We start from the raw sequence: 22661 nt of genomic DNA, 5'->3' as shown, positions 1-22661 counted from the left end.
ATTGTGACTCAGGAAGCAGAGTTACTATGGATGTAGCGAAACACTCTTCTTTGACTGGGAGACCCTACTTTCCCTCCTTTCTGCCATTATTCCCTAAACGAGAGTTCTACAAAATATGTTTTGTGTAGCTCACTGGCTTAAAGTTTAACAGTTGTGAAACGAACCTTGCATCTAAGGTTCTGTTCGTTCATGAGGGCATTGCTGATAAATCCCAGCTGATGATGTGGCCTCCCTGGGTGCTTGCGTCAGCTCTTAGGCACCAAGAGGAGGCTTCTCCTCCCTCCTTCCCCTCTTGGCTCTTTGCCCCCACTTCCCACATTCTTAGACAGGAACACCGGAGTCCTGTTTTACATTCCATTTGTTGCATGTTGAAATTAAAATCTCGTCTCAACCTCCATTTACTTTCTAATTCTCTTAAAGGGATAGATTCGGTTTCTGACAAGAGGCTGAATAAGTTATTTGAAAATTGCCGTTGGAAATAATCCATACTTTACATAGTGAGGTTGCTGAAGCATGCTACTTTTGGCACCATATTCTAGACCAGGCAGAGACCTTTGTGATGTGACATGGACATCTTTGTTGTATATTCTGCCAAAATGGAGGTCTAGCGTTAATGAAGGAATATCGCTTTCTTAGAACAAAGCCTGCCCATTGATTTAGTTGAAGTAACCATTGAAATGAAACTAAATTTCTCTTTCTGTTGCTGAGCTTTTTGTCAATGAATTTTCTTTTTTCCTTTACTTTTTTCTTTAAAGTCAAGAAAGATATTCCTCCTTCAGCAGTCACGAGACCAATATTTGGTATACTGGGCACAATCCATCTGGTGGCAGGTAAGAAAAATGAGCTAAAGTGGGGGCAAACGGTAATTAAATCGACCCTATCAGAGTATAAAGATGAAGGCACACTTTATATCTTACTTGAAGCAGTGAATCTGTAGTTTAGGTATTGGTACTTAATTTCTAAAAGTAATATACCCCTAGTAGTAAGTGGTTACATTTATAAGGCTGAGGTTCTTTTTTTTTAAAGTTTTGATTTTGGTTTTATTCAACTGGAGTTGAAATCTCTAGTCTGCTAGAGATTTTTCATAAATTTTAAGAGTATTTACACAAAAATTTTAATGCATTGATGAACCAGAGTATTCTATACCTTCAGCTCCTTACTGGGGTTGATTATGACATAGAGCATGTTAGAGAATGTTACCTGGTTCTAGTTATTAGAAGAGTGATTTTTCGAATTTAAATTTTATTTCATACTTTTAAAAAGTTCCTATTGTTTCAGGCATACAGTTATATGCTGAATGTAACTGAATGCTGTTATATCTATAAAATGCTGAATGCTGTTATAAAAGATGCAGGTCCCTTTTGTCCTGCAGTTTACAGTCAAGTGAGAGAGGCATTTAAATGGTAAGTTACTATAGTACAGTGTGACAAGTTCTAGTAGAGAGCTATACCTAGGAAAACTTCCAGAGAGGGCACTTTTGGTTAGAGCCCCAAACAGATCTGAAGAATAAATGTGGTGGTAAAGGCGTTCCCTGGCTTATTTGTGGGAGGGAGAGGAGGTGGCCAAGATCAGGGTCGGTGTGTTATACATGGTGCTTTGATGGCTTCTTGCTTCCTGACCGCTCGTCTTTGGAGCATCACGGTAACCAGTTAGTTATGCTACCAAGCACGTCTCTCTACCATGTGGAATAACGGGCCGACGTGGGGGATGTAGATGGGACACTGTCCTGCATTGGCCAGATCTCATGACCTGTCATGCTTTAAGCCACACATTGGGAAATGCGTGAGCAGAGGTGTGTATGCTTAGGGCACACTTAGCGGGGAAAGAGAGAGAGGTGTTTTCTGTCTCTTATTTTCTATCTGCTAGGATCACGACTCTGGTTACCAAAAGCTTTTGCTTTTACCTTTTTGAGAAAAAATTTGACCTTTCAAAAAAATACTTTTAAATAATATGCTTGTCTCTCTATTCATAAATTATAAGATTGCCTTAAAAACGTACTTGTCCTTTATTTAGCACGCTCCCCCCTCTGGAGTTTAAAGGACTGCCACTCCTGGCTTTCTGGTTGCCTTGTTTCTATTTACCTAAGTTTGGCTTTGCTTTTTGCAGGTAATTATCTAATTGTCATTACCAAGAAGAAAAAAATAGGTGAATTTTTCAATCATGTAATCTGGAAAGCAACAGATTTTGATGTCCTTTCTTATAAGAAGACGATGTTGCACTTAACTGATATTCAGGTAAGGACTGGAAGCGCTTACTAATTGCAAAACCCAAAGAAGTCCCGCGGCATGGGTAGGGAAGGGAGGTGGAACACAGAATGTTTGGTGGAGTTAAAACAATGTATTTATCTGGCTATCTTAGTTGAAGTGTGAGGGATCTCTAGTTGCGGCAGGCATATTCTTAGTGGCGGCATGTGGGATCCAGTTCCCTGATCAGGGAGAGATTATATAGCCCTTCGTATATTTTATTGCTCTTGGGTTGTTGCTTTTTTTTTTTAACTGACTCAATTCTTAAAATATGAAATTTCATAAAAGAGAAAAGAACAAACTGAAAATGCCCATGTACTCAACACATAGATTTAAGTCCGTATTTAAGAGTTAGAAACTGGTTCCAGCCTAGCTGTGTGATAGTCCACCGGGGCACAGAGCAGATGGCTCATAAGTTGCATGGTGGGAGCGGCACAGGCACTGTTCAGGCTACTCTTGATACAGTTTTGACAAGAAATAAAATACTTCAAATTCTTGATGTTTTAAATTATAGTGTACTAAATAATGTTAGTTTTACTATGTTTTCATTTTTCTATTTATAATACAGTAGGAGAGTATTTTAATGTTTTTGAGTTTTTAAAAATCTGTCATGCAACAGTTGTAATTTTTCCTATTGATTATTAACATAGGTTAAGATTATTGAGAAGGATAGCCTGGTCATTTGCATGGTCCAGCCCTATTGTGCAAAACAAAGACTGCCTGTATTTTTATTCAAACAAACCTATTTTTGCTTGAAGTATTTTTAAAAACTTAGTTGAATGGTATTAACTCTTCTATTTTTTGAAAACTACGTTAAATCAACATTATGTCTAGAGATTTATATCTATGGAGTATTTGTTTTCTAAATGTACATTATAGTATTTGCTTTAAAAAATTTTTACATTGTATTTTTATTCCCAGAATTACAAAAAGTTTGTTTTTAAAAGAAAGCTAACTATTCTGAAACGTGTATCTTAACCTGTAATAGACATTTTAAAAAATTAGTCCTAACACTATTGTCTTATTGACTAAGTAAAGCTGTAGAATGGCCTTCCCTGTTGGCTCACTGGTAAAGAATCCACCTGCCAACGCAGGAGACATGGGTTCGATCCCTTGGTCAGGAAGATGCCCTGGAGAAGGAAATGGCGGCCCACTGCAGTATTCTTGTCTGCAAAATCCCACGGACAGAGGATCCTGGCAGGCTATAGTCCATAGGGTTGCAAAAGAGTTGAACACAATAGCAAGTTAAAATTAAAAATTTATTTAAACTTAAAATCTATTTTTTCTCCTACTTGTATATCAGTCAGTATATTAATATATCATCCTCTGTGAGACATGATCGTTTAAGGCAGTGAAGATGTTTACATTTAATAGCCCCATAATAGTGAACAGTTTCTTCTTGATTGCTCTAGTTTGTTGTCAGGCTGTGTAACTAATTGCGTATTTGTATCTTCCATTTTTCAAAACAATGTTGAGGCCAAAATAAACATTTCGTAGTCTGTAGATTTGTAATGTGTAGATTAAATGTTAATCATTTGTTAAACATTAAGTATTACCAGACATTAAAAATTACTTTTTAGAACAAGGATAAAAACAAATGTCAGTCTCAGTATTCATTGTGAAAGCCAGCTAAAATGATTATCAGAAAATAAGTAGAAATATTACTTTTACTGAATCTTCCTTTCTTTCCTATTGAAGTATAGTTGGTTTCCAGTATTTGTTTCAAGTATACAACATGGTAATTCAGTATTTTTATGCATTATAAAATGATCACCACAATAAATCTCCTTACCATCTGTCACCATACAAAGTATCATTGACTGTACTCTCTATACTGTACAGTTTATCCCCATGACTTGCTTATTTTATAGTTGGGAGTTTGTATCTCTTAGTCTCCCTTCCCTACTTGGCTCATCCTTCTTACCTGCACTCCTCACTGGTAACCATCAGTTTGTTCTCTGTGAGTCTGTGTCATCTTTAATTTCTTTCATCGTTGTCTTATAGTTTTCCAGTGACACGTTTTCTTCCCATCTTGGTTAAATTTTTTTCCTGGGTATTTTATTCTTTTCATGCAGATGTACATGGGATTTTCTCTTTAATGTCTATTCCCAGTTAGTTCATTGTTACTGTATCAAAATGCGATGGACTTCAATATATTAATTTTATATCCCGACTTTTACTAGTTTTTTTGGTGGCATCTTTCCTTTAGGGTTTTCTATGCGTAGTATCATGTCATTTGCAAGCAGTAACAATTTTAGTTCTTCCTTTTCAGGTTAAATTTCTTTGATTTCTTTCGTCTAATTGCTATAGCTCAGTTCAGTTCAGTCTCTCAGTCGTGTCCAACTCTTTGCAACCCCATGGACTGCAGCATGCCAGGCTACCCTGTCCATCACCAACTCCCGGAGCTTGCTCAAACTCATGTCCACCAAGTTGGCTAGGACATCTGATATGTTGAGTAAAGGTGGTAAGAATAGGCATCCTTGTCTTGTTCCTTAACTTAGAAGAAATGCTTTCAGATTTTCCCAGTTGAACTTGATACTGGCTATAGGTTTATCATATATGGTCTTCATTAATAAGGTATGCTCCCTTCATGGGCTTCCCTGGTAGCTCAGCTGGTAGAGAATCTGTCTGCAATCTGAGAGACCCTGATTTGATTCCTGGGTTGGGAAGATCCTCTGGAGAAGGGGTAGGCTACCCACTCCAGTATTCATGAGCTTCCTTGGTGGCTCAGATGGGAAAGAATCCACCTGCAATGCAGGACACCTGGGTTTGATCTCTGGGTTGGGAAGATCCCCTGGAGGAGGGCTTGGCAACCCTCTCCAGTATTCTTGCCTGGAGAATCCCACGGCCAGAGGAGCCTGGTGGCTACAGTCCCTGGGGTCGCAAAGAGTCGGACACGACTGAGCGGCCAAGCGCAGCACACGTGCTTTGTCGAGAGGTCTTATCACAGATGCATAATAGATTTTGTACAATGCCTTTTCTGCACCTGTTGATGATCATACGATTTTTATTCTTCAGTTAATGTAGTATATTGTTTGATTGGTGGGTATTGAACTGTCCTCCCATCCTTGGGCTCAGTACCATTTGATCATGGCATGAGATCTTTTTAATGTATTGCTGAATTTGGTTTGCTAGTATTTTGTTGAGGATTTTGCCTTGTGTTCATCAGTGATGCTAGCCTATGATTGTGAGTTTGTGTGATAACTTGATCTGATGTGAGTATCAGGGTGATACTGGCCTTTTGGCATGAGTTTGGCCTTTTGGCATGAGTTCGGCATTCCTTCCTCTTCAGTTTTTTGAAATAGTTTCAGAGAGGCGTTCACTGGTTTAATTCACCGGTGAAGTTGTCTGATCCTGGACTTTGGTGGTTTTTAAATTACTGATTCAGTGTCATTGCTGGTAATAAATCTGTTCACATTTTCTATTTCTCCCTGGCTCGTCTTGGGAGGTCGTTCCTAGAAGTGTGTCCGTCTCCTCGGTTGTCTGTTTCGCTGGCGGGCGGTTGCTTGTAGTAAGCTCTTCTGTGCTTTGTGTCTCTGCGGTGTCCGCTGTAATTTGTCCTCTTTCGCTTCTGACTTTAGTTAGGTCCTCTCCCTTTTCCCCTTGATTCGTCAATTTTGTTTTCCCTTTCAAAGGATCAGGTCTTGGTTTCATTGTTCCTTTCTCTTGTCTGCCCTGGGGTGTCCGGGTGCTGTTGCCAGCCAGCTGGTGGGCGCAGAAGCCGCCCCCCCCCCCCCCCCGGCCACCCGCACTAACAGGCGTTAAGGAGGTCCAGAATGGCCCTTGCTAGCGCTACTGTCCTTCTGGTAGAACGAGCTCCCTAAGGTGGTTGCTGCCAGTGTCTCCATCCACAGTGGCAGTCCCAGCTGCCTTCTGCCTGTCCAGGAGGCCTGCTGAGATCACTAAGTGGGTCTGGCCCTGGCTCCTTTCAGGTGCCCCCATGCTAGGCCTTGGAGCGCGTGAGAGTCTCTGCAGGCCTTTAGGAGGGGAGTCTGTTGCCTGCAGCGGTCCTGCTCTCCTGTACACAAGCCCTGCTGGCCTCTGGCCTTCAAATCCAGACATTTCTGGGAGCTTGTCTTGCTGGTACAAGATCGTTGACCTCAAGAGCTGACGTAGGGCTCAGACCCCTTGCTCACTGGGAAAAACCTCAGTAGTCGTGATAATCCTCCCATTTGTGAATCACTTGCTTGAGGGTGTGGGTCTTGACTATACCAGGTCTTCACCTCTCTTACCCATCTCATGGTTCTGTCTTAATATCTTTAGCTGTGAAAAACCTGTCCTACCAGGCTTCAGCTTGCTTTCATAGACAGTTGCTGTGTGGATTGTTGTAATTTTGGTGCCTGTGGGAGGAGGTGAGTTCAGGGTCTTCCTTCATTACCACCTTGACCACTGTATTCTCTCCTAGACTTTTCCATTTTTGCTTTATTTTTTTAAAAGAATTTTTTTCTTCTGTCAAATGAGGATAATTATGCTAACCTCGCAAGGAGTTTCTGAGAACATGACAAGAGAATCTGTATAAAGTATCTGAGACTCAGTAGGTCATAACTTAAGGTGGTGGTGTTTGATTAAACTACCTCTTCTGCCCTTTAGAGCAAAAATTGTGAAGGATGCTAATGGCAAGGAGGTCTGCCTCCCAGTTTCTGTAATACCCTGTGCTCCTGAGCGCTGTCCATGTGACAGGAACTGTCCCAGGTCCGAGGGAAGTGAGCATCCCCCTCGTCCAGTCTTTGTGCTGATGGCAGTTAACAGGGCTTGACTTAAAGGTTTTTACTTTGACCCTGTGATCATACTGATTCCTTTTCAGGGATAAGATAGACTGTGTTCTCTGCTTTCTTTGCAGTTACAAGATAATAAGACTTTCCTAGCAATGATGAACCATGTGTTGAGTATGGATGGGTTTTACTTTTCAACAACATATGATTTGACCCATACTTTGCAGCGGCTCTCCAACACTAGTCCAGAATTCCAGGAAATGAGTCTCTTGGAAAGGGTAAGCTTAATCTTCTGTTTTTTTTTAAATTTTGATTTATTTTTTTAATTTTTAGGAGCATGCCTCTATTTTATCCAAAAAATATATACTGATTTTTCTCAGTCCTGGCTGTATCAGGATCATGTATGGGGCTTTGAAAACATACCATGTTTCAAGTAGACATCACACTTCCAGATTCAAGATCCCAGAATCTGTATGTTTCACAGACACGATTGGGAACTGCATCTGTGCATTTTCAGAAATCTAACTTGAACACACATGTTGGTCATTTCCTAGCTCTCAGTGGTCTGTGGTATAACAGAACATTAGCAACACCATTGTGCTTGTAAAATTAATATTCTAAGAGATGAACTTCTTTTTGTAGTGGTGTCATTTATAGCTTTTACAACAAGAAAAGTATTGTTAACTTGGAAAATATGCTTTTGTTTAGTGTGGATTTTTTTGTGATTTCCCCCTCCCCCACCTTCTCTTTTTTAATTAAGCATATCTTTAAAACTAGACCTCAGATGATCTTAACATGAAATTTCTGCTGTTCAAGAACCTAGATAATTACTGCCTTGATTTTTTTGTTGTTGTTAACAAAAATAGATATGTTTAGGGGGGCAGATAGCATTTATAAAGTTGCAGTCAGTTATCTATTGGCTTAGACTATATGAAATTGCCACTGATTGACCATTTTTGACCCATAAAAGTGATAATTTTATACAGTTCAACCTGAATCAATATTTTAGTTGACTAACTTACTAAAGACTATAATAGTCTACTCTGGTAAAATTGTATGTAGTCTTAGGTATAAGGAGAAGGAGGCAACAAAGGATGAGATGGTTAGATAGCATCACTAACTCAGTGGATGTGAATTTGAGCAAATTCCAGGAGACAGTGGAGGACAGAGGAGTCTGCAGGAGGACAGAGGCATACTGCAGTTCATGAGGTTGCAAAGAATGGGACATGGCTGAGCCCACGCTGATTTTAAAACTTCTCTCTCAGGCAGATCAGCGGTTTGTATGGAATGGTCATCTTCTCCGAGAACTTTCTGCTCAGCCAGAGGTAATGTACACTAAATTAAACCAGCTTATTTGTCACCATGCAGGTTGTAATTGAATACATGTTACATAACGGCTAGTTAATCACTAAGGATTTTGGCAAAGAAATCTGATTTAGCTGTTTATAAACTTGTGGACTTCGATTAGATCTACCCTCTCACATCATTCTAGGTCGAAGAAGCCTAGTTATTTTACTTTGCTCTTCTGTGGAAGCCTTAAATAAGGAAAAAATATCTGAGTAAAAATAACATTGCTTTCCATAAGGAAGAGAGAGAGAATACGTCTTGGAAAATGAACAGTGTTGAAATCGGGCCATAGCTAATTCCCCAGGCAAGTGGGAAGCTCTGCATTTGCGTCTGTAAGGGACCCTGACTCCCTTCAGTCACCCAGGATAGACATGCATAGATGTCACCTCCCTCTGTTCCTGGTTTACACAAATGAGGTATAGACAAGGAGGCCCACTCCAGAAGCGTAATGTATGGAATCTAGGTAAATAGATTTGCCTGAGGGCTTCATTTTTTGACGTTTGCTTTGCTTTTATGGGAAAAGTAGATTGAACTCCCTGGAGGAGTGCAGTTGTTGTAGGCCAAGACTGACAAAGAGCGATAAACACTCTGGCCCTTTGTGCAGTCTTGTTAGTGTTCCAATATCTGTGAATGCTCAAGCCCAAATGATTCCAGCAAATACGTAAACTCTTTAAATTGCAAAGGCAGTGTGACAGTAGAAAACTGTCATTAAAATTACGTTGCCCAGAAGTTTGCTGCTTTGCTGTGTTCCTGTATTACCTCCCCATCTTTAAATATTTTTTATATAGTGCTTCTTTTTATTATTAAAGTATATTTATTCCTAAACATTATCTTCATTTCAGGTCCATCGGTTTGCACTTCCGGTATTACATGGCTGTATCCTTACGTATTACTCTTCAGTTTTGTGGCAGTCTTTGTTTAAATATTACTATAAGGCAGATTTAAAGACAGTCTCAACTGTTACATGAGAGTATTTTAGAATTAGTAGATACTGCTTTTGATAAAATCAAACCTATTGACAAAATCTGAGAATACTGGTTGTAAATGACCTTTTTTTTTTTTTTTTTCCAAATAGAATGAACTCTTTAGACTGAATCATGTTCTCTCTCTCCCAGAATTCTGGGGCTAGTGGGTTAAAAGAAGAAATATGTCCACTGTGTTTTGGCTTTTTAAGACTTTCTCAATTCAACAAGAATAATTTTAGCCTGACTCGTGAACATTTTTCTTAGTAATTAAGAAAGACTCAGGAACTAGGGTGACCAGCAACTTGGAGAGGAGAATTACAGTTGAAACTTATATTTGTCATTTGAAATAGCCCCAGAAAAAATGAAACATAGATGTTTTTACAAAGAGTGATGCTTGCGGAGAAGGTACGGTACTAGTACAGAGTGAGTAATGGTTATCTAATCGTAAGTTCATTTTCAAAAACATCTTTATCAGAGACATCACTGTATTAATAAAAATAGGGGAACAGACTGAGCTAGCTGTTAAAGGGTCCGCACAGCGTGCTGCTGAGCACCTGAGACCAGGGCTCTGCTAGAAACTGAGGGGGTCTCTCAGGTACTGCCAAAGAAGCTTGTGAGCTAACACAGCAGTCTGTGATTTATTTGTTCATTGTGTTAATATGATTTCCTTAAATTATCATGCCTATTATACTTAAAAGCAGAAAATAGTAATGCAGGAAAAGATTTTGTACAGTTGTGAGGAAATAGAAATCAGGAAATGTCAGGATAAAAGCACTTGTTTATTCTGGTTTTGTTTTGCTTTTTCCCTGAAGCTCTCTCAAGTTCTCCTAAGGGTAAAGTAGTAGCAAATGTTCTATTTCAGTAGCACTTGAAGGATCTGGGCCACTTGTTTGTCTGTCTGTTTTTTAATTCCAAAATGAGATTGTAAATGGGCAAATAATGGTAAATGAGATTATATAAACAGATTATCCATTTAGCTTTAAATCTGAAGCTTAACATTGGCTTTTTAAACATGTTTGAATGTAGCTCGTTGTTTCTGGCTGTGGTGGTCTCCTTGCTGCGTGCAGGCTCTTCTCTGCTTGTAGCGCGTGGGGGCTGCTCCTCGCTGCGGTGCCTGGGCTTCTCATCACGTTGGCTTCTCTCTCTGCAGAGCGCAGGCTGTAGGGCGTGCGGGCTTCAGTAGTCACGGCTCCTGGACTCTGGAGCACGGGCTCAGTACTTGTGGCACACAGGCTCAGTTACTCCACTGCATGTGGGATCTTCCCAGGCCAGGAGTCAGACCTGTGTCTTGTGCATTGGCCGGGGGAGTCTTTACCCCTGAGCCGCCAGGGGTCCCTACATTGTTCTTTGTTTACTGTTGACTTTTGAGAACTGTCGTCAGACGTTCTGTGTACTTAGAGACCAGCAAGGACAGAGGGCCCGTGGCGGGAGCATGACTGGGGCAGAGAGTGGACAGGGCAGGCAGGAGCTGGGTTCCAAGATGCATCTGGGCCCACATCCTGCAGGCCCTCAGCAGCTTGGCCTAACTGTCAGGAGGAGCGCTCGGGATCTGGGCAGAGAATTGGCATGGTCGGACAGGGCCACTCGGACCCTGGTGCAGAGAATAAGCCCAAGGGGACCAGGGGGATGCAAGGCAGAGTTAGGAGCAGTTGTCGTAACCCGGGTGGGAGGTGATGGTGATCAGCAGTGGTCGGGTTCCAGATAAGTTTTGAAGATAGAGCTAAAAGGAGTTTCTGACAAATTGTATTACACGGGGAAGGGCAGAGGGTTTAGTATGCATCTTAAGGTTTTTGGCCAGAGTAAGTGGAAGGAAGCCATGTACTGAGGGGTCAGAGCTGAGGTGGGAGGGAGGCGAGAGCATTCAGGCCTTTCTTTGGACACATTAAGCTTGCAATGTCTGTGGATATCAAAGTAGAGGTGGCAAGAAAACATGGGTTAGTGGAAGTGGAATTTAGGCGGGAAGTCCACACTGGAGACATATGTTTGAGAGACCTCAGGGTGCAGATGGCATTCAAAGCTATGGGTGAGAGCATCAGGGGGAGAAAGGCAATAGGAAAGGAAAAGGTGTGAAGAAGGAGAGAAGCCTGACTTAAGGGGATTCTAGATAGTCCGTGCTAGAGCCGCAGACTGTTAGCCCCGCTGAGGACGGAGGGTCTTTGAAGCGGGGCGTCGGAGTGGCTGATGGAAGGATGAGTCGCACAGAGTGGCTCTAAGATTTAAAGTTGGGGAAATGAAGACCAACCAGCAAAGGCCACTAAGGAAGAGGAGAACCAGCCAAGTGAGAGCTGTGTCCCAAAGCAGAGGCGTACCAGGTGTCCAAGCAGAGGGCTGGATCAGCTGACATGCTGCTGGTCGTTTAAAATGACCATTAGGGAGGGAGGTTCGCTCCTGCTCCCTCACTCCCCTCCCCAGTGGGGGCTCTCACCAAATCCCGGAAGCCAGGTTGTGGAGAAGGCGAGAACAGCGTCGCTGCTGGCGTAGTGTCCTTGAGTGTGTGAGGGGCTGGGGCCCCGTGCACAGGTCACAGGCCTGGCAAGGACAGCTCGTCCGCTAGACTGTCCAGCTCAGCCGCCGTGGTAGCAAGGAAGCAGCTGGGTGGGCGTGGAGGCCGGTGGGCGCGTAGATGTGGTGGGAGCATGTGGTGGTGGCTACTTTCACAGTGAAATGAAAGCAGTGCTGTTAGCTGTGAGCAGTGGTCAGAAGCTGAGGACAACATGTGAGGTGGGCATCCCACGTGGGAGCGCATGGCCCTGGGAGTCACTAACTGATACAAGATGAGAAGTAAACACATCGACATTTTAAAAGCTGTGTCGTGATGATGGGCTTCTGCGTGACTTTTTATTTTTCTCTTGTTCCTTCCAGTGCTTTCTGGAAGGATATTCATCTTGTAATCAGAAGAAAATGATTCATAAAAGTCAGACATATTCCATGCTTTACTCAGTTCTGTCAGGGAGGCTCCTGTCTGATTCATCTTTCTGCCCTGCTCCAAAGAGATAACTTGAGCAAATGAATGCGTAAATACTGCTTTGAAGTCTTCTTTAGCACTGTGCTTTTAAAGGATTGTGAATTGGGAGCTCAAGATGAGTCATTAAAGCTGATGATACCAGGTGATGGAGAAGGATGAATCATTAGAAATTCATATTGCTAAGAAAAAAGTTAATATTGCTCATGTCATTCAGTACTGCTGTTTTGAAAATTATTTAGCATTTCCTTATGAATTGACTAGGCCTTCCCCTCTGGATACCCAACATGTTTATACCAGGAGGTTTTTCAAGAATGTCCGCAGCATCAGTGTTAGAACCCACTCGGAGCTGCAGGTTCCATCTGCGCAATTAGGGCTTTTGTGATACGGTCCTTTCAGATTTCACACGACACCGAAGAGGACCGAGCTGCTGCTTCAGGCAGTAATGATGACTGTTAGGTACTTACTGGGGGATAAACAAGGACTTGGGGGTACATTAAGAATGTTGTGCTGTTCTTATGAAGCAAGCTGTGTGTTTTTAAGTCACGGTTCCGTATGAAAAAGTGAAAGGCACTCAGTCGTGTCTGACTCTTTGGGACCCTGTGGACTATACGCAGCCCATGGAATTCTCCAGGCCAGAATACTGGAGTGGGTGGCCTTTCCCTTCTCTGGGGCATCTTCCCAACCCAGGGATCCAACCCAGGTCTCCTACATTGCGGGTGGATTCTCTACCAGCTGAGCCACAGGGGAGGCCCAAGAATGCTGGAGTGGGTAGCCTCTTCCTTGTCCAGCGGATCATCCCGACCCAGGAATTGAACCGGGGTCTCCTGCATTGCAGGCAGATTCTTTACCAAATGAGCTATCAGGGACTACACTTAAAAGGCAGAAGACTGGTCTCCACAAGCCTTGTGGGCAAGTAGACAGTTGGATGGGATCGAGGAGCACATGGTTAGATTCAGGGTTTTGATACTGTTTGGAAGTTGAAAGTAGGTTTATAGATACTTTATTATAATACTATGCTTTATAATGGATGAATCAAACTATATTAAGAAAAATGTTATATATATGTAAAATAACCATGGCCAAACACAGAGGAAGGAGGAGATAATTTTTAATTATCATCTGCTTCTGAATAATCTTTAATTTACAATTTGACCTGTAAATCTTCATATGCGTACCAACTGTTATTTGTAATTATGTATATAATATATATAATATGAACTTCAGTAGCCTAGTCTTTTTTCCATTTCTTATTTGAAGGTTAATCTATTTTTAAATGTATATGTTTTTGACTCAAAGATGATTTTTTTGTGATGTGGTTAGTATTCTTTACTTTCACAAAGTGGTTGAGACTGTCAGGGAATGGAGGTCATATTATGTAAATAGAGACATTCTGATGAACCACTGAAACACACTGACTGTACGTCATCATAGGGTTACTGACTTGACAGAACTTCACAATCAGAAGTAAAGGCTTGTGAATATTCATGAAGAAACAAAGATTTGCATATTCTCTGCTTTTTTTCCCTTTTAGAGACAGAGTCATTCTAACTAGGGTAGAGAGATTCAAATTTCATCTGAAAATAATACATATGATTTCTCCACATGTTGTATTTTTCTTAATGTAGTTGAGTTATTACCATGCACTCATGTTCTATTAATGGAAAATACTTTGATTGGATTCTCATCTCGAGGAGGAGTTGTTTCAGAGCTGGTGTGCGCTATTATGTGAGAGGTGAGATGAATTTTGTCAGTGTGATTTGGTACTGGGTTATATCTGTCTCTAATTAGCGTTTGGCTCATGGTGACCTGAGTGTAACCTTTTGCATTTGTTTTCGTTATCATTTGATAGCCTCGCTAATGTTTATCTCCTGCTCCATTATGATAATTAGGTAGGTCTTCTGTGCTTTGCTCCAGCTACTGCGGTGACATTCATTGCATTGTTCATAGACACTGTCGACTGCTGCTTAATACTTTAAGATGAGCCGATCGTGTAATTTGCTGAATGTCTGAAAGCATAACTGAAATCACTATACTTTTCAGTAACCTAAACCCATATCGGAAAGTATTTTTCTTTTATTGCTCTTGGTTTCTTTGCATGTATAAAGCTAGACATTTGACTTTGTGCCTTCAGCCTTTTAAGATTTACATTCGAGCATTGATTCTCTAGACTTTGTTCTAGCAACATGCTAATTTGCTTAAACCAGGGTATTAAAATCTGTGTTAAAAGTTACTGTCATTATGAGAGAAGTTTCCTTCAATCTATTTTTTTAAGCCAAAATATATCAGAATAAAACTGTGGATTTACTCTATGGTAAATCATGAAAGTTTTGGGCTAGGAGGTTGTAAAAGTCATTTCATTAATCTTTAGCATAGCAGAGGAAGAAAGACATTTAGTGAGTTAACTGACCACGGTTATAGAATCAGGATTAAAGTTAGCAATGCCTTTATATCTGGATTGTCTTGGATGGAGTCATATTTTTTACTTAAAAGCTTTAAATTTGCAATGCAGTCAAGAAATATAAAAAGATAGGCAATTAAAAAGTATTTCGCCTTTCTGACTGTATCTGCTGCATCTTACCCCTGACCAGCTGATCTGTTGTTAGTTTCTTATCTTCCAGATAATTTCTATGTTATTGCAGGTGTGTTCTCCTTTTGTAGGCAGTGGTTGTATACTGTGTACATTTTCTTGTACCTTGGGTATTTTTAAACTAAATATATATTGCAAATCCCATCTTAAAGATCCTCTCTCTCACACATAACTCTTAACTTTCTCTTACACACTCTTAACTCTTAGTCTCAGTTTTTAAAATAACTACATATTATCCTTAATGAAAATTCTAGGCAGGACCAAGTATAGCCCATGCTTCAACAAGTGGTTTTAGAAGGTGTTGAAAAGGCATTTTATTGTTGATTTGACTCATAATTTTTTTCCCCTTCTGGTAAATATGTTAACAAAAACAGTGATATTATATGTTACACCTCAGTGTTAAGTGTTTTAGACATATGTCAGATAGAAAGGATCTTAAATATTTGAGATGGGTAAAAATCTACTTTTTTTTTTTTTCCTGATAATTTGAGTTGGGCACTAATTGAAAGTTGCCTTTGCTTATTTTTAGCTAACTTTCCTTAGTTAAAATAGATAATATAAACAAGACAGTAAGGTAATGCTTCAAACATGTGAAAGAACTAACTAAATCAAGGCTAAATAAGAGCAGTGCTTTTCAAATTAGTTTTTTTTAGTATATGCATGGAGTTCTAGAAATTGTAGGATTATATACAGTTTTTTGTGCTTTCATTTTGATGGTTAAAGTTATCAGCATCTCCTGGGCTACTTGCATCATTATAACAAAAACTATTAACAAAATGGCCCACATTTGCATTTAATACTGTGTTTAATGGTTTAACTTCCAAAATGGTGTTTTTCAAACTGGAATCTATGTCATAATATACTCTCAGAGGTTTTTAAGAACTTGTTTTTTCTTTAAAAGATGTACAAAGTTCGAGAAACACTGTTTTGGAGAAATTGTGTATATATAAATAATTGATATAGTAAATAGCAGTCAACATCATTTATTTATTAATAGGTCCTTAATACTGCCTTTAAGCCCATGTAAATGAGCAAGCATCTGTTAGCTTTCTGATGGCGTACTCTGCATTTGTTTGAAATTTAGTTTTGAAAGTACTTTTCCACTAATTTGAACTGACTTAATTCTCTTCAAGTTAAGAGTGAATTAGCGAGTTTCGTGTGTTTTCTTACGTAATAAATATAGTTATTTTTTTCAATTCAGGTATTGATTCCGAAGGCCATGCAGCTAACTTTGTAGAGACAGAGCAGATTGTGCACTACAATGGGAGCAAGGCTTCATTTGTGCAGGCAAGTGACCGTGTCTGTGAGGCAGCCAGCCAGTCAGGCTTTTCAGCTTGGATTGTGATTTCCCGTTATATTGTTGACGTTTTTCTCCTTTTCTCTCCTTTTTAAAGTAATATCGCAGTCTATGATGTGGACAGAGTTCACCCAGAATAAGGATATTCCGTTAAGCTGGCCGGCACTCAGCTTCCTCTGTTTCCGGCCCTTGAATTAAATCCCTGCAGAAGAGGATAGGTTAGGCGGTGCCGGGGTGTGCTTAACCCGCCAGACTGCTACAGGGCCGTAACGATAGGACAAGCAACTGGCTTGTGCCTGACCCGACCTGCCGTGCGCGTCATTGTGACATAGTACCTGAGCAATGGGTCACTTGTTGGTCGAGAGCATTAATGGCTAAAAATATTTTTAAGTTGATAAAGATATTCTTTTGAGAATGAATAAAGCTATTTTTTCATTTTATTATAATGCCAAATTATATAGCAGACATAACTTGGTAATTTTTACTTGCAGATAAATTGATTTATTTTAGAATTTAGGAGAAGCCCAACTGTCCACAAGTACATGTATGTAAAATCAGAAAAAGTCCTTTCTAAATGTTTCCCCACAAAATACGAATTTAGGAGCAGGTAAGCATGAATTTATTTCATAGTTAGCAGGTCATATGTTTATTTTTCTATTTTTCAGTCATTGATACTTACATACGCCTGGCAGAAAGCTGAGAAAAACAAGTGTGTGTGTGTATATGTTTCTTTTTACATATCTTCTCTTTTTTTGTAGACTCGAGGATCAATACCACTTTACTGGTCTCAAAGACCAAACCTCAAGTACAAACCATTGCCACTGATCAACAAAGTAGCAAATCATGTGTGTATCTTCCATGCTATTTTCATTGACTATGAATAGAAGCTTATTGGAATTATAATTTGCATATAGAGCATGTATTCCTCATAAGTCAGGCTTCAATGTCTTTGAGGCCTTTCTCCTTGGTTCTGGCACAGAGTGGACCTCTAAACCAAGAGACTGTATAGATGGCATATTAAAATGTGGAAAAACAAATTGAATGTTACAGTAAATTTTGATTTTAGAGATCTCAGTAAAATTTGCAACCTTATGCTGTTTAAAATATTTAGTGTATTCTATTTGAGATTAAGCTCAGAAATAAAATAGTAATATTATAGCTCAGAGTAGAATGGCCTATAATTACTACTTACTAAATGGTATTTAGAATATCTAGAAGACAGCTTAATGTCATTTTCTTGAATATAGAGATAGGACGTTTAAGGAGATCCTTTTAAACATCCTGGAAATAGTCTTGTAATCTGGTAAAGTGTAACTATTTTTCCCCCTCTTTCTAGATGGACGGTTTCCAAAGGCATTTTGATTCACAAATAATTATTTATGGAAAACAAGTCATAATCAATCTGGTATGTGTCTTTCTTCCATTTCTTGGGGCACAAAACCTTAGCATATTTTTTTTAACATGACAAAGTTTAACCTTGGTAATTATTTTTAAGTGTGCAGTTCAGTGGCCTTAAGTTAGTGTTGCACAACCATCACCACTCTCCATTTCCGGAAGTTTTCATCGTGCCAGACAAAAACTCAGTCTCCCTTAAATAGTCACCTTCTGTTATCCCTCTCACCTCAATCCCTGGTAACTCTGTTCTGCTTCTGTCTCTGTCTCGTGCCTGTTCTAAGTGCCTCGTCTAAGTCACGCTGTGCAGTGTTTATCCCTTTGTGTCTTGCTTGTCTTGAGCAGGCTGTTTTTCTTTACCTGGCTCTGACTTACTTTGTAGTGTCTTTCCGTTTTAAGCTGAGGACTCTGTAGTGTTTCTGTTAGGGCAGATCTGTGCCGTGCTGTGCTTTGTTGCTCAGTCATGTCCAGCTCTTTGCGACCCCATGGACTGTAGCCCGCCAGGCTTCTCTGTTCGTGGGGGATTCTCCTAGCAAGATTACTAGAGTGGGTTGCTGTGCCTTCTTCCAGGGGATCTTCCCAACCCAGGGATCGAACCCAGGTCTCCCGCATTGCAGGCTGATTCTTTACTGTCTGAGCCACCAAGGAAGCCCAAGAATACTGGAGTGGATAGCCGGTCCTTTCTCCAGGGGATCTTCCTGACCCAGGAGTCAAACCAGGGTTTTCTTCATTGCAGGCAGAATCTTTACCAGCTGAGCTACCAATTCGTTCAGCTTTTTTAAAACTAAGAATATCTTATTAATTTCTCATTTTTGAATTACAGTTTTGCCAGACATAGAATTCTTGGTTGACAGTCCTTTTTTTCCTATAAATATGCCATCTCGTGGCCGTCTGGCCTCTAAGGTTTCTGAAGAGAAATTGGCATATAATTCTACTCAGAATCACTGTATGTGACAAGTCCTTTCTCTTACTGCTTTCAAGATCTCTCTTTGTCTTTAAGTAGTTCGATTATAATGTCTGATGTGAATTTCTTTCTATCTGGAGATTGGATACCTCTTGAATTTGAAGATCTCTATATTTCATCAAATTCGGGAAGTTGTTTTGCCATTTTCTCTTTATAACCTCTCTGGCCTTTTCTCTCCTTATTCCAGGACTCCTATAGTGAATATATTTTGTGCTCGGTGGTGTCCCAAGTCCCCTAGACTCTGTTCAGTTTTCTGATTCTTTTGTCTTCAACTTGATTATTTCATTTGTTCTGTCTTCAAGTTTCCTGATTCTTTTTTCTTCCTGCTCAAAGGTGCTGTTGAACTCCTTTAGTGAATTTTTAGTCTCCCTCTTGTGCTTTCTCAACTCCAGGCTTACTGTGTGGTTCCTTAGAATAATTTCTGTTTCTTTGATATTCTCTGTTTTTTTTCATATACTGTTTCCCTGATTTCCTTTACTTCTTTGTCCGTGCTTTCATTTAGCTCTGAGCATATTTAGGACAGTTATTTTGAAAGTTCTTTATAAATAAGGCTTCTATAGAGATGATTTCTATCAGTTTACCCTTTTTCATTAAGCCTTGTCTTCCTTTTTTTTTTTGTATACCTTATGATTTTGTTGCTGAAAACAGGGCATTGGATGTACATAATACCGTAACTCAGGAAGTCAGATTCTTCTTTCCTTGGGGTTTCCTGTTTTGTTTTTGTTTTGATTGTTGAATGCTATAGTAATCCATCTGTTTTGAGACTTTTCCAAACTATTTTTACAGACTGTTCCTTGTGTATGCTCACTAAAGTCTCTATTCTTTGAGCTTGCTTGTGTTCAGCTTAACAGTGTGATAGAAATTTCCTTGAGTATCAGGACCTGAAGTAGACAAAGGAAAAACCAAAAAAGAGAACAAACCCATCTCCCGATTTCTGCTGACTGGTTCTTTGGTGGAGCAGTCCTTCACGTATGTAGTTAGGCTTGCTCTGAACCTAGAGATTAGCTTGAGGTGAAGCCTTAAGGTCTTTGTAGGATTTCTCAGAGTGTGCGTCTTGCTTGGGTATGCACATGGCTTTCTAAAACCCTCCGTGAATGTGGCTGTTTAATATCCTAATTTCCCAAAGAGTTATCATTAACACCCCAGCTGCTTCTGCAGGCTTTGGATGGTCTTTTCACTGTCACCACCTGAACTGTCTTGCCCTAGGCATCTGTTGGTCTGTAGTCCTCTTGCAGCTTAAATGAGCAGCGTTTACCACTTTCCCTGCCTCTGTTCACATTTATGCAGGACAGAGACCGCGGAGTCACTCCTTCAGATCCGAACAGAACATACGCAATAGTTTGCAAATAAGTTCTCGTCTGCTCCCTCCAGTTAGAGGAGAGGGACTGAGAACTGTGGCTGCTGCTTAAGCTAAGATTGTCACTGCACTGGAGAAAGGCTAAGGCAAGGGCAAGAAGAATGCTACAAAATTGTCCTCCAGGTTTGAAGATGGCTTTATCTTGATTGGACCTCTCCTTGGTTGCTAAAAACCTTTGATTGTTTTCCAGAGTTCCTACAAATTTGGTTTAGACAGCATCTCTTTTCTCCGATGTTTCTGTGAGGGTACAAGAGCTTAAAGCTTAACAGTCTGCCATTTTGCTGATGTCACTGTCTCCTTTTAATTAAACTTAAAGCTATGGTGGTTTTAATTTTTTACAGGTGAATCAGAAGGGCTCAGAGAAGCCACTTGAACAGGCGTTTGCAACGATGGTGTCTTCCTTGGGGAACGGGATGATCAGGTACCTCACTAGAAATCTGCTGTTGGGCTTTTCAGGTTAGGTGTGCACTTCATGTGCATGCAAGTACATGGATCTCTCTAGACTTATTTCACTTTGTTGTTTCTAAAGCGTGATTTTGTTTGCTTGAAATTTTCTCAGACTTAATTCATGTTGCAGGATAACTTCTTTTTTAATTTTTACTGGGAGTATAGTTGATTTACAGTGTTGTGTTAGTGTCAGGTATATGGCAGGGTGAAATATACATATATCCACTCTTTTTTTTTTTTTTTAAGATTCTTTTCCCATATAGGCCATTACAGAATCCTGAATAGAGTTCCTTGGTTCCCTGTGCTACACAGCGGTTTCTTGTTAGTTCCGTCTCTTTATGTATTGCAGTGTGTGTATATCAGTCCTGGTCTACCAGTTTATCCCCTGCAGCCCACATCCCTGGTGGCCCTAAGTTTGTTTTCTACATCCATGACCCTACTTCTAAATAAGCTCATTTGTACAGAATAATTTAACAGTTGAGTTTACATTTGAATTTTGGTTAAAATCCTCACCTTGAGGCTTTGTGTTGCCACAGCCATTGGGTCTTTAAGTTACTCGCCTCTGCCTGGTCCTGACCCCACACAAACTGGAGCAGCTTACTCTTGTGTGGTGGCCTCGTCTGGAGCAGCAGCTTGTCTCTCCTGTCAGTCACCAGACAATGGTTAGAAATTCTCTGAAGCTCTGTCAGAAAAGAGAGGGATCCTAAAACAGTAGTAGTTGCCCTGTGGACATGTGCAGGGTGAAAAGTCAGCCCATTTGGAGCGTCCTGCATCCAGAATCTGGGCCAGGAGATGAAGGTGTACTCTGGTAAGAAGTGGTCACAGGCATTGGGGAAGACTTTCAAAGAAATGGTACTGGGTTATTTGGGGACCATTTCTTTTAAGCTATAGAAAATTTTAAAAGAAACAAAATTAGGACCTAATGAACCTTTGGGGAAGAAATTAAGTTTGTTTTATCCAACTCAAAAACTCTAGCAAATTCTTCAGACCCTTGCTCCATGCACATTTCTGCCTTCTCACAGTGGAACCTGCCCAAACACACTTTGAGTGAATCAGAGAAGTGATTCCTATCCAAGATGTGCCTTAAATTTTCAGAGGAATTACTCAGAATATATCTAAGACCTGAAAAATCAGAATCTCTGGGTTTAAAGTCCAGCATGTATCATATATTCTAGCAAAAGTTTATCTCCTGGTTGCTGGGTTACACCCCTGGTTAAGACCTTTTCTGTGTTTCTGAGGGTTTCTGTAGGTGAGTTTGCAGCAGAAGCTAACTTTGAGAACTTGAGGCATATGTCAGTCTAAAGTTGTGCCCTTGGTGTTCCAGTGCACTCGGAAGGCTCCTGCCAAGAAGTGAAACCCTAAAGCTATTGTTACCGAAATGATGTGAGACATATTCTGAGACACAAACATAATTTTAGAATGATGTAAGCCAAAGAATCCAAATGCATTTAGGTGCTAATGAGCCACTTAAATTCTTCAGACGAGTCTATGGCCATGATCAGAGCTCTCCAAAAATAAATACGATGCCACCAGTTTTAACGCAGCTGCCTTTGAAAGTGCTTCCCCCACTCTGAGTCTGCCCGAAGTCTGCTTTGGCATCTAACAGAGGTTAGCTCCCAGTTGGCTAGCTTCTGCTTTTACGCTAATGTGGAAGGTCCCTCTGTAGAAGGAAACGGTAGCCCACTCTAGTCTGGAGAATCCTATGGACAGAGAAGCCTGGCGGGCTGCAGTCCATGGGGTCGCAAAAGAGTCTGGTGTGACTCAGCAACGACGAGGCCCCACAGTTGGCTAACCTGTTTTTATGCTAGTGGCTAAGGCCCCTCTTATGCCCTGAGATAACCGCTAAGGTGATAGAACCTCTCTCTTGACCTGCTGGAAGCACATCCTATATTGGTGTTTGCTGTCCCTTCAGCCGTTGGAGCCAGGAGGTCACACGAGAGCAGGCGCCTAGTCTGAATTTTGCTCTGTTGGGGAGAGTGTAGTGTCCTTCTGGTCCTTCTCCTCCATGACTTGACTTGATGCTGGAATAGGAAGTTGGGTGAAGGTGGCTTGTGTGAGAATCTTCAGGTACCCTGGTGCCCAGGTGCTTTGCATTCTTCTTCCTCTCTTGACTTTTGGGAGTTGGTTAATGATTTTCTCCTCCCTCTCAAGGGGCAGCATTTTCAAGTTCCTAGGAGGACACCCTCACTGATAGATGTGTTCCAGCTTTGAGATTTATGCCTCTTAAATATCAGATAACTGAAAACAACCCATTACTGATTGACAGACCAGAAAGTTTTCTCTACCACTTGCGTGTGTGATATGTGGATATTGATAAAGTGAATATTTTGGCAGGATGAACAAGTAACAACTGGAGTAGGGGCCATCCTGTTTCTGTTCTTCTCA

The 22661-nt window shown here is 40.6% G+C and overlaps 1 protein-coding gene across 2 annotated transcripts in view; it reads left to right on the top strand.

Moving 5' to 3' along the window:
* The window catches only part of SACM1L (SAC1 suppressor of actin mutations 1-like (yeast)), a 53499-nt gene that overhangs the window by 17171 nt on the left and 13667 nt on the right, over nucleotides 1-22661 (top strand). Inside the window, exons 3-12 of one of the 2 annotated variants that reach the window (XM_018038269.1) lie at nucleotides 756-830; nucleotides 2107-2234; nucleotides 7084-7233; nucleotides 8221-8280; nucleotides 9145-9178; nucleotides 13863-13964; nucleotides 16021-16106; nucleotides 16875-16961; nucleotides 17453-17521; nucleotides 20171-20250. In XM_018038269.1, coding sequence (XP_017893758.1) covers nucleotides 756-830; nucleotides 2107-2234; nucleotides 7084-7233; nucleotides 8221-8280; nucleotides 9145-9178; nucleotides 13863-13964; nucleotides 16021-16106; nucleotides 16875-16961; nucleotides 17453-17521; nucleotides 20171-20250 — 871 coding nt within the window. The remainder of the gene's footprint in view (nucleotides 1-755; nucleotides 831-2106; nucleotides 2235-7083; nucleotides 7234-8220; nucleotides 8281-9144; nucleotides 9179-13862; nucleotides 13965-16020; nucleotides 16107-16874; nucleotides 16962-17452; nucleotides 17522-20170; nucleotides 20251-22661) is intronic. The other variant, XM_018038270.1, reaches the window with a different exon arrangement.

The sequence above is a fragment of the Capra hircus genome, chromosome 22 (assembly GCF_001704415.2).
Source record: "Capra hircus breed San Clemente chromosome 22, ASM170441v1, whole genome shotgun sequence".
Taxonomy (NCBI): domain Eukaryota; kingdom Metazoa; phylum Chordata; class Mammalia; order Artiodactyla; family Bovidae; genus Capra; species Capra hircus.
The sequence above is the reverse complement of the archived record's forward strand: the minus strand, read 5'-3'. Positions and strand labels throughout refer to the sequence as shown.